The sequence below is a fragment of the Lactuca serriola genome, chromosome 8 (genome assembly GCF_051521515.1).
Source record: "Lactuca serriola cultivar US96UC23 chromosome 8, Lser_US96UC23_V15, whole genome shotgun sequence".
Classification (NCBI taxonomy): domain Eukaryota; kingdom Viridiplantae; phylum Streptophyta; class Magnoliopsida; order Asterales; family Asteraceae; genus Lactuca; species Lactuca serriola.
Genome location: NC_136415.1, coordinates 80,810,783 through 80,823,282, shown reverse-complemented (window position 1 = coordinate 80,823,282; position 12,500 = coordinate 80,810,783). Strand labels below are relative to the sequence as shown.

Genomic DNA, 12,500 nt, shown 5'->3' with positions numbered 1-12,500 from the left:
AATCGATTTGATTCCCTATGAGTTTTAGTCTCAATAAGACTACTAATTTGTACTGTTCAGATGGTATGATATGAATATACGATATCAATTCGTTATGTATGGATGGTTAGATTTCATTGATACATAGCTAATTTCAATAGACTTATTGGACGGTCCCATTGGCGTGCATCCAGTAGGGAGTTGAACCTACGAATTTGCCAATTATGAGTTAGGTGCTTTAACCATTTAGTCATGGATGCTTAGCGGGTCATAGTTAATAACCATATTCCAATTCAAATGAAATCTTTCAACTAAAGCATGAGATGCTTAAATGAAATTCTTTTAGTTCTAATAAATCAGGAGGAATTTAATGACATGACATGAATTCAAGTCATGGATTTTAGAATTGAGAGAGGTCAATTCAAAGGGCTTCTAGCCCAACGGTATCAGGTTGTGCCCTCCCTCTTTGAGGTCGAGGGTTCAAGTCCCGTCGTGGACATATGTGGAATTAGGTGTTAGTTTAGGAGTAGATTAGTATATTTGTATTTGCCGGTTCAAAAAAAAAAAAAAAAAAAAAACGAGGTCAAGAATTCTCACTATTTCTAAGATTCTTGGACACAATTCAATTCAATGGGTTCTTTCATTCACATTTTTTTCCACCAAGAACTTTTTATAAAGCTTTTTGACTCCTGAATTTGGAGTATTCTACTTTCACATAGGAGTGTCAATTTATGACACGACACGACAAAAATATATGACACGAAACGAAATCGGGACGAAATCAAAATTCGAATTCGTTTTCGTGTCGTGTTCGTGTAAAAAATAAAAAACACGATGTCGTGTCGTGTTATGTTCGTGTTTACAAATCCACACAAAATTGACACGATTGAGCATGTTTTTGTCGTGTTTGTCGTTTTTATCGTGTTATATATGATTAAATATGAATTAAATAAAATAATAGTTATGTAATATTATCTTTGTCGTGTCGTGGCGTGTTGTCGTTTTTTAATTGGTTCGTTTTTGTGTAAGTGAAAAAAAACACGACATCGTGTCGTGTCGTGTTCGTATTACAAAAAAACTTGTCGTGTCGTGTCGTGTCAGACAAAATCACGACACGACGGCCCGATTTGACAGAACTACTTTCACACAACTCATAGGGTTCAACAAGCAATCAATATTTTCACAATCAAGGGTGTAATACTCTTTGGAGTAGCGGTCCTTATATATCGTATTAAAAATAGAAATATGGTCGAAAGAAAGAATCTCTATTTGTTATGGCTTCTTCCTATACCTATGAATTCCACTGGACCCATAAATGATACATTAGAAGATCCGTTGGGTCTTCCAATATCAATAGGTTGATTGTTTCGCTCATGTATCTTCCAAAAGGTAAAAAGATCTACGAGAGTTCTTTCCTGAATCCGAAAGAGAGTACTTGGGCTCTCCCAATCACTAAAAAGTGTAGCAAGATTGAATCTAACTAGGGTTCGCGGTGGTGGAGTGATTGGATTGGGAAAAAGAGGGATTCTAGTTGTAAGATATCTAATGAAACCGTTGCTGGAATTGAGATCTTATTCAAAGAGAAAGATCTTAAATATCTGGAGTTTTTTTTTTTTTTTTTTTGTATATTATAGGAATGATCCGATCCGCAAGGACCATGATTGGTATTTGTTAGATCATATTTTTAATTTCTTTTTATGTATTTTTTATTTCAGTTAATTAAAAATTTATTTTTTATCTAAATTAAATGGTTTAAATAAAAAAATATGGCATGGCAGAACATTCTCTTGGTGTGGCAAAGAAGTAGGATGTGTGTGATAAAAATAACGTTACGCAAATGTAGAAGGAAAAAGGGAATGAGAAAAGTTGCATCGCTTCATTTAATCTAAGAAAATAATAACGTACAAACAACCAAAAAGGAAATTTGATACCTGATTGTTTTATTTACAAACCTATTTTATAGGGTCCGTATCCATTCACCCTATTAGTTTGTAAACAACCCCTATTAGTTTGTAAACAAACCAAACGTTAAGCGCACCATTTGTTAATTATTCCTTTAAAAATTCGTTTATGTCCTTTCATTTAATAAATAAACGAACGTGAACAATAATTTTTGTTCATTTAGTTAAATGAACAAACATTAATTATGGTCTTGTATGTTTAATTATTTTCATTACTCATCATTTATGTTCATTTAGCATACTATATAATATAATATTATACAACGGATGAGAGTAAAGTGACGTTTAAAGAGTAGTTCAATTTTAGCAATTAGGGATTTGGTAAATATTAATATGATTAAAATATTTGTAGCAGTGATGCCATATTTTACAATTCTTATTTTGAATGTTTATGTTCATTTATGTTTTTTTATGTTTGTTCATTTATCATTTAACGAACATAAATAAATAAACATGAACAAGGTAATTTATAAAACTGATGAACACAAACAAGAAATTTTGTTCATTTATCTGTTCATGTTCGTTTAACTTAAATGAACAAACATGAACAAGCTATTGTTCATGTTCGTTCAGTTCGTTTACAACCTGAATCATATAGATGAAAATCATTTTATATCTTTTACAAAGTCAATATACTCTTCATATAGTTAAACCATTAAACCATCAAAGGGAAAACTATTTTTTCACGGATAAATGAGTTGTATGGGTAATAATGTATTAGAATTGTAGAAAAAACATCATTAAACTTTTTTTTGTACACATATTGCCAACTAACTATAAGGTTTGTACACGTATGACTGTTAAATTTTATATTTGTTCAAAAAATATCATTACGTTATCGATAAAGTAGGTCACCAACCACGTAGCATGTCATGTGCTGATGTGAATTTTAATGTTTATTATGTATACATTATACCATTAAATTTTTTATTTGTACACATTATACCATTAAACTTTTTTATACATATTTTACCATTAAACTTTTTTGTACACATTTTACCATTAATCTTATATAATTTATTCAAAAAAATATCATTCCAAAAAATACAGATTATTAACTAAAAATGGGTTCTCCATCGCCCATTGCGGCTCCCCAATTTTGCAAAGTTTGAGGGAGAGGGTTCTCTTTTGACGATGCTCTTAAACACTCCTTTTTATAATTATACATTACATTTTAATTGATCATGTCTTGATTGAAACCAACAAAGTTTGAACCGAAGACTTCCTTCTAGAGTGCCCAAACCTTACCTGGCAAGCCACCAAGATGACAATTTAATATTGTTATATAAGTATAAAGTATTTTTACAAGTAAACACAAAGTATTTCAATATATAAATACGTATTTTTATTTACATATAAAACATATTAACAATAAATATTTGTTTTTAGGTATAAATAGATATTTCAATGTATAAATACAAATTTTGACATTTGAAGACCATATATTGTCTGTATATATTATTATATGTAAATGTATAAATACATAAATATTCAATTATCTATTATTTTAGCTAAATTTAATATATTTAAATGTATAAATATATAAATAGTCAATATTATATTTTTAATCCCACCTTTTTTTTATTACGGTTGATGATTAGAAAAGTGCATTGAAATTATATTGTTGTTTACCGATAGTAAAATGATTTTATAAGGGTAAGTTTATTAAACTTCAGCTAAAATAGTGAATAACTGAGTATTTCTTATTCTAGAGGGAAGTGTCAAGTTCAAATCTTGTAGGTTTTAATCGAAATATGACCAACATAAATATATGATGCATTTGTAAAAAATGAGTGTTTAATATCATTGTAAAAAACGAACCCTCTCTCTTCCAAACCTTGCACAATAGGGGGTCACAATAGGCAATTGAAAACTCATTTTTATGTAATAATATGTATTTATTTAAATAATATTTTTTTTTAAATAAATTATATGAGATTAATGATAAAATGTACACAAAAAAATCAATGGTAAAATGTGTAAAAAAAAATTAATGGTATAATTTGTACATAATAAACAGTAAAATCCGCGTTAGCGGCGTGACTAGTAACCTACTGATAACATAATGATATTTTGATGAACAAATGTTAGGTTTAATGGCTATACGTGTACAAACGTTATAGTTGGTTGATGATATATGTAAAAAAAAATTATTGGTATTTTTTATACAATTCATCTTTTCTTTTTTTCATTTTTTTTCCTATTAAAGTAATTATCCATCACCAGCACAATGAAACAGGTAGACAGCATTCGTGTTTCGTGATCAAAACAAAAGCATTGATAATGTATTCACTTTATACAAAAGTGGCCAAATCATACCATAGTTAACTGAAGAAAAAAAAACAGAACAAATAAGTACAAAACTGTTTATTTAAGCGCTTGTTTGCTATTCCAAATATTGATTAAAAAATATTACTTAAAGTCACAACCTCCGATAAACGGTTCAAACCGTTGAAGCACTTGCACTCCATTATTAACTCAAAAGCTGATAAGCTATATATACAATAACAATATACAATAATTCCAATTTCCAATTACTTCAACAATAATAATAATAATAATAACAATAATAATAATAATAATAATAATAATAATAATAATAATAATAATAGACCAAGTACTTGCAATTCACAAATCATCCTCTTATTTGAATCCCTTCTCTTTTTCAAGATTTATGGAATTTCTCATCTGCCAAATGTATTGTGGTTTTGTTCTCTTCCGCCAACTTGTGGGTTTGAATTTTGATAAAAAAATATATATATTATATATGGTGAGGATGGTTGAATGGTCAAAATTGTTCTAATACAACCTTGCGCATGAAATCCTCAGGTGCTGTAACAACATAAAAAAAAACAAAATTTAAATAACATCTATTCATATCTCAAGATTCTCTTGTACCAAAGACTTTCTTATTTACTCGTAGCAGTAAGTATATATATATATATATATATATATATATATATATATATATATATATATATATATATATATATATATATATATTTCTTCCAAGAAATGAACACAATACTTTCTAATTTCAATTTAACTTAAAACTAACATTGATAAAAGATGAATACCTAATCCATTGGTGAACAATCTGAACTGGCCAAGAGCTTGTCTGATGAACATCTCAACACCACTCACAACTGTAACTCCCACCTCTACAGCCTCTTGCAATAGCCGTGTGTTTCTAGGTGTATAAACCGCATCAAATACAAGATCATATGATCTCAAATTCTCCTGAACATGTCAAAAACATTTTAATTCATAATCCCATTTTCATAAATGCAACATATTCCATATTAATAAGAAAAGAGAACCTTGGAAACTGGTGTCAGGTGTACATCTGGTTCCATGCCAATAGCAGAACAATTTGCAAGAATCATTCCATTTTCAGGGCAATATGCATCCAATTGTTCGATAGGCAAAGCCTCCCCTGAAACTGCTCGTGCAAGAGACTCTGCTCTCTCTGTTTTAGGAATTTTATAAAGTCAACAGAAGAGATTCATAACATTAAGATTAAAAAAAAAACACATCTTTTAAAGTTTAATTACCAAAGTTTCGGTTAAAAATCACAACTCGTGCTCCTTTGCTTTTGGCACCAAAAGCTAATGCTCTTCCAGCACCACCTGCTCCAACTAACACAAACAATCTTCCACCAATTGGGGACACATTTGCTACATCCCCATTTGAAACTTGTCTCTCTGTTCATCAATAAACATGAATTACTGATTCAAAAATAATAAAATATATGATCATTGCATAAGTTATAATGCTAATGCTACCAACCTCGCAAAGCATCTTCTATTGCAGTAATGCAAGCATCACAATCTGTGTTGTAACCAATGAGCTTTCCATCAGTGGGCCGCCTAACAATGGTGTTTACAGCTCCAATTGACTGATAATCAGAAAAAGAATGTGTAGAATCAGCTTTAACCTTTTCATGTTTTAATTGCAGATAAATGGTTTAATTTCACTTAGATTATGTTATTCTTAGTTCTTAGTTTCTTACCTTAGCAAGGGAGTCGACTTCATCACAGCATGCTACTGCTGATTCCTTATGTGGTAGACCAATACTATTCGTTCCATCAAAGAGAATACATGAATGAATGCATTAGAAAGACCTAATCAATAACAGTGTTATATTTTTAATTGATGAACTTTGAAAACTAGTTTTGTGATTAGATCAAGTACCTGAAACCAGCAAAGTCGTTACATGAAAAAACTCTGAGAAACTCCTTGATGTTATCAACCAGGAGGGGGACATAAATTCCATTATAATTGCAGTATCTGAAAGCTGGATTATGCAGCAGAGGACCTTTGCTGTGACCTACTGGATTTGAGACAACACCAAATACTTTTGTATCTGTGTCCACATTATCGAGTTTATAAACGTTCTTGATGCTGAGAAGAGGTGGCAAGCCAGGTATAGATTTGTCTCCTAATGAACCATAAACCATGAAGGCACCATATTTTGGGCCCAACAATTGGCTGATAAGACCTCTATCTCCAACAGCTCTTACAATCACAGGGACCTACACATTCCATGCAAAGTCTAGGGTTTTACAAGTATTAGAAAGAAGCAAAGCTGTAAATTTTGCGAGAAGGCGAGTTCATACATGGGAATGAGTGAGGACATGAAAGACTGGTGCTACATCAGTAATATAAGCCACCTCTGTCACAACTTTGATTATATCTGCTCCAGTAGATTGGAGGCATACGAGCAAATTGCCTAATTTTTCTTTGCAACGAACTCCGCTTTTCACGTGGCTTGATACAATTATCTTACTATTCTCTCGTTTTTGCATAAGTTCATCAATAACATCGAAAGCCAGCTGAAATTACCACAAACGAAGAGCATCGCATCACAACTTAACCAAACCCCTTACGAAAAGCTGTTCATTCTAAGGAGCCTCCAGGCAGAATTCACTAGAATGCGCTTTCTGAAATTTGGGGAAATCAACCAATGTGATGACTTTAAAAACGATAACTGGAACTACCTCAAAGTCGATCTCGACGAATTCGACATCCAATTCGATGGCGAGCCTCAAAACTTGTAAACACTTGTTCTTCGAATCTCCTTTGTATGAGTTTTTCTGCGAATTTAACCTGTAAATTATGAACAAACTTGTCGGTTCATCAAGCAGAGTATAATATTATGATATCTCTATTTTCAACGTCTGGTTTTGTTTGGACAAGGCCCATTACGATTATGAACTGAGATCGGCCCAAAGCCCATATAATGCTTCGCCTCTATTATTAACAAACAAATCAAAGCTATCCATATTAATTTTTAATTTATTATTAACAAACGAAAAATCAATTAAAGTGAAAACTTTATAAAGTAAAGAAAATATTGTATTTTTAAACTAAATTCATTTTAATACTATTGTATTTTTTATTTTTATTGGACAATATTGAAAAAAGGAACAAAATTATTCTAAATATGGCCAGTTATTTGATATGGACTCGTGTTATGAGATTTTGCCACCTACTTCTTCAACACGAGAATAACGTTTCTTCTAATCACCAAAAAGATACATAAAACATATTTGAATTTTTAAATATCAAAGCTTACAATTTATATTATAACCAAGATATTTTTGCTGAGAGAATAAAGAGATCTGCATTGCTGTTAATGAGTTCATAAATATAATTCAATTTGGACTTCGATGTAGTTGAAACTTAAAAGGATGATGGCTTTAATATATATATATATATATATATATATATATATATATATATATATATATATATATATATATATATATATATATATATTATAATGAAAAAACATTGTAATAAGATATAACAATTTCAACTTAGTTATTTAAATATTAGTCGATTTAAATACTATGCATTCGAAATTAGAAACCTCTTAAATTATTTTTGTAGAATAGTTATAACATTATTCTACAGGCGGTATAATGTATTTCCATTAATATATATTTTTACACGAAATTATTAAATGCATATAATCTTTTATCTTTTTAATATAAACTCCACCACCAAAATTAATGACCATTAAAGACAAGGAACGAGATTGACATGGCCAGAATTAATGTGTCCCAACTTCTGCCACTGCCACACCCATGTAACATTAATGGAAGTGGTGAATTGATTTGATACCATATTTTCATTGATGGTGATATATTATTATTATTATCTGATCCACTAGGTTTATGAAATAAAAATCTATCATCATATATTATTTAAATCGAACAGATATTTCTTCTTACAAAAAATCAATATAGCTGAAAACTTAAGAGTAAACAAAGGTTCGAACAAGTGACTCAATGTATGATACCACATGTTAAAACTATGTCTTAATGCTTTCTTGTAACTTAAAAGGATCCCGACAAGATGCGGTAGATATTAATTATATATTTTTTGTTAGTTTTGTAACTTGTTTTCTGTTATCTTCTATCACGATGTAATTTATATACTATAAAATATATAGCTTGAAACTGATTGATTCCGGGTATATATTCACAAAAATGACCTATGATTTTAAAAATATAGAAAAATTAACTAATTTTTCGACATTTGCAAAAGTAACCATCCTTTCCGGTATAGGCATTTTAGATTTCCATAAATATATAATGTGTACTTTTTTTTTTTTTTTTTTTTTCTAAATAGCACAATTGTCTTTCAAAAACTCTACCAATCTCCAAAATGCACATTTCAAAATGCCTAATACCCTAATTTATCTGCTAGATGTCACATTTTGTGCTATTGTACCGTATTTACTCTGGTTTGCTATGTTTTTTTATTTTCTGTTAGATTTAAGTAAAAACAAAAAAATTTCCTACAACTTTGGGATTTATTGTCAGATTTTAGATTTGTACTTAAAATTCGGAAATACGTTTTTTTCTGTCCAAATCCGAAATCCAAAATATAAGCCTGAAAATAAGACTTTGAAATGTACTATTTTTTTGCCAGAAATGTACATTTGAGATAATAATAACTCTTTTTATACTTATATCTTATTTTTAGATATTTATTTATTAAGTTACTAAGAAGAAGAATAGTCATGGATGACATAGCCACCTACCAACCACTGGTGGCGTCCAGTTTCCATGTGCATCTGTACCTGGACTCTCGTCTTCTTCGCCTACCTTTCTATTATTTTACAAATATAACCCCACCATCACCATATTTTGTCTTGCTCTCGTCAACTTTATGGACCAAATTTGACCAAAACTCGCAGGGGCAAATTTGGAATTGATGTGAAAAGTTAAAACTGACTCAAGAATACAACACCCAGTGTGTGGATGATGGAAACAGTACAACCGATGTAAAATTACCAAAACGACCTTCTAAAATTTCCCAATGATTTGCCAACTGATGAAAAGAAAAGGTGCTTTGCTGCAATGTAGCATAATCGAAAACACATGGAAACTAGTCCTAAAGCTGACACCTTTCGTTTCTCTTATTATTTTTATTGAGTTAAAGATTTAAGGGCAAAAGAGTAACATAAAAATTTCAACTTGATTGAGTTCACGATTTAAGGATGTGATGTCGACGAAATGGGATTGGCGTAAGGGCAAAATAGTAATAAAGCATACAACTTGATACAGTAAATGACGATTTTGGGTTTCTTTTTTTCTTATTGTGTGATTAAGACATGAGATTGGTGCAAGGGCAAAAAAGGGTAATATACTAAAGAGAAGGTTACGAAAGTGTAAATAAAAGAAAGACGAGGGTACCTGAAAGAAACAATTGCAGGGAGAGTTCTTTGTTTGAGAAGAAGCTCGACTTCAGAAAGACGGAAGGGAGATATGGAATCTATACAAAGCTCAACAAGATCTGCACCTTCTTCTTTAGCTTTCTCCATTGATTTCACCATTTCTTCTCTGGTTTCACTTACTATTGTGGCGCATACTAGCAACTTGTTCCTGAAACCCATCTTTCTGAATGTGTGTGTGTGTGTAGAAGACGAAGAATTTTAGTTGAAATTGGAAGGGTTGAAATTGAGTAATAAATGGCGAATGGCAGCTAAGCTACCTACCCACTAATGTGTGATGATATATGATATGAGAAATGAGATGATGGATTGCTGTTTCGTTTTGGGTTCTTAATATTTTTGGCCCATTGGAGAACGATGAGAATCTGAATGTCTAGCTTACCACCACGTGTTTATTCACTTTCACAACAATTGTTTATAAAATACTATTATCTACAACCTTCATTTAATCATTTAAAATTATTAAAGTTGTTGCTACCAAAATTAATTTTTGTTGGATAAAAAAGCTCTCTCTAGTCACTAATAGTTAATCCACTATCTTTGTGGGATCAACTTTTTATTTATCTTAACAAAAATATCTAGTTGTGTTTTTATATCTTTTTAAAAGTTTTTCTAAAATAACAACTTTTTATATTTTTTTTTTTATGTTTAGGTGGTTTGAGGTTCTTTACGAAGGAATTGAAATATATCAAAGAAATGAAATTTGTCATGAATTGAAATTTAGTTTTATATTCTAGTTTGTAGAGATCAAATCACTTTGATTTTAAAAATATATAATATAATATATAAATTATAAAAATAATAAATGGTAGTGGTGTTTGTGGTGGCGGTTAGTGACAACTCGTAACGGTGGTGGTGGTAGTGTTGTTGTTTATGGATGGTGGAGATGATGGCAGTGACGGTGGGTGATGATGGTGACGCTAGAGTTTAGAATGAAATTTCCCTTTCTTAATAGAATTTTTATCTCCTTTAAGATTTTAATTATTTTTCAAAAATTAAAACAAACATGATGAAATTAGAATCCACCTAATTTCATAGGATTTGAGCCAAACAAACCGACTGTCACTTAGATTATTTATTTTTAAGCTCTATAATATTCAAAAATATAAATGGTTTTATTTGGAAGACTTAACCAAATAACCAATATAAAGTATTTATTATGATATAGTACTAAATGTTAATATATTTTTGGTTATTACAATAAAAGCTACAAGTTTTTACACTCCGATTCTAAATTAGCCTTAAATGGATTGTTTGTTTCTAATTGGCCATTATGTAGGTGTTGACTTTTGCCTCAAGACCTGGTAGTTGGTTTAAGCAGGTTACCCCTTTACAAATAAGGGTTTCGAATGTTAGAAATCAAAATCTCATCTCCAATTTTCCTCCACGCAACAAAATCAGCTGACACTTTATTCTTTTTCATGGCAAGTTCTTCTAAAAGGTCTACAACTATTGCTTCATCATGGCAAAATCCTCATGGCGATTTTAGGAACAAAAACAACCCCATGGTTTTGTATCAGTGTGGTGTTGAAGCTAGCTTCTTAGTTTCCTGGACAGATAAGAATCTTGGAAGGTCATTTAGGGGATGCCCCAACTACAAGGTATGTTCTTCACTCTTAGGTTCAGTATAATGTTTTCCTAAAGGACTATGGGCAAAATCGTCAAAATATTATATAAGGTCCTTTAAGATACTGTAAGTTCTTCAGGTTGGTGGACCCGCCTTTGCCTAATCAAGATTACAAACACCTGATGTTCCAAATGCATTTAGCTCTGGTTGGCATGGCTGATGGCAATGCTCAGTTGGAACTGGCGAATCATGATCAAAATAGGAGGTTGATGTTGATGATGAAGCTTGTGTTGAATCTTGGTCATGTTATTTATAGTGATGTTGGTAATTGGGATTGTAGTGCTGGTGAAGGTCTAGGAAGTTAGGAAGTTTAGGTTGTTAAGTTTAGTCTTTTGGGAAGTTTTTGGTTAGGTGAAAGATGTGTTAGATCCTTCTTTTGGAAATTTGGTGTTATAGTCCTATGGGACAGTTGTAATAGGATGTGAAATACATTTTGAAGGTTGTAATATAAAGTCATATGGGACAGTTAATATGAAAAGCATTAACAAGAAATTCACAATGTATTACACACTACAAAATGACATTATGCTTACTACAAATAATTGTCTTTATAAACAACATAGCTAAATACATACATAGAAGGTTGTAACAATCAGAACCAAACTTCCAAATTTACATAGAAGGTTGTAACAATGTTTACTGTTGTGACATGTTCGGCAGGGAATTGGTTGCTTGTAGACGGGTTTGTCTTGGAGTTTTTCCTGTGAACACAACACAGAAGAATCGTTAAAGGACGACCGGGGGTTCTTTTATACCCGTTTCTAACGGAATGAAGTGACTATCCCATATGGGAGTGAGACGTGGCGCCCTCTTATTGGGAGGAATATGCCCACGATAATCAAATGCTAGGTGACGTCAGTTCTGGGCGTTACCAAGCTCCTTGTCATGACCTGTTTGGTCGTGAGAGAATGAGAAGATCATGAGGAATATTCTTTCCTCATGAGGGGGGACGGGCTACCAGTTCAACGCTGGCCTGCTTGGGCCAAGTCCCTGGCTTGATAACGCCCAATTAGTGCTTTCCGTTAAGTTTAACGTGGCCGCATACGCTAATGTTAACAAGTCCCTTAAACCAGTAGGCTTTTGCGTTTGTGACGTAGTAGAGTCATTTTGGTCTACCTGTAGACACGTGGCGGACTGCTATTGCTTGTCTGTGCGGTTGTCAGGACAAAGTCGCCGTTCTTCGACG

At 31.6% G+C, this 12,500-nt stretch overlaps 1 protein-coding gene across 1 annotated transcript; it reads right to left on the bottom strand.

Moving 5' to 3' along the window:
- Nucleotides 1-4,306: 4,306 nt before the first annotated feature.
- On the bottom strand, nt 4,307-10,042 carry LOC145066543 (bifunctional 3-dehydroquinate dehydratase/shikimate dehydrogenase, chloroplastic-like). The gene is made up of 10 exons (XM_079013828.1): nt 9,650-10,042; nt 6,941-7,049; nt 6,560-6,775; nt 6,135-6,475; nt 5,953-6,016; nt 5,730-5,838; nt 5,495-5,644; nt 5,261-5,409; nt 5,018-5,180; nt 4,307-4,772 (listed from the first exon to the last, which is right to left on the bottom strand). The coding sequence occupies exons 1-10, from the start codon at nt 9,847-9,849 to the stop codon at nt 4,729-4,731; spliced, it is 1,545 nt and encodes a 514-aa protein (XP_078869954.1). The 5' UTR covers nt 9,850-10,042; the 3' UTR covers nt 4,307-4,728.
- Nucleotides 10,043-12,500: the final 2,458 nt, after the last annotated feature.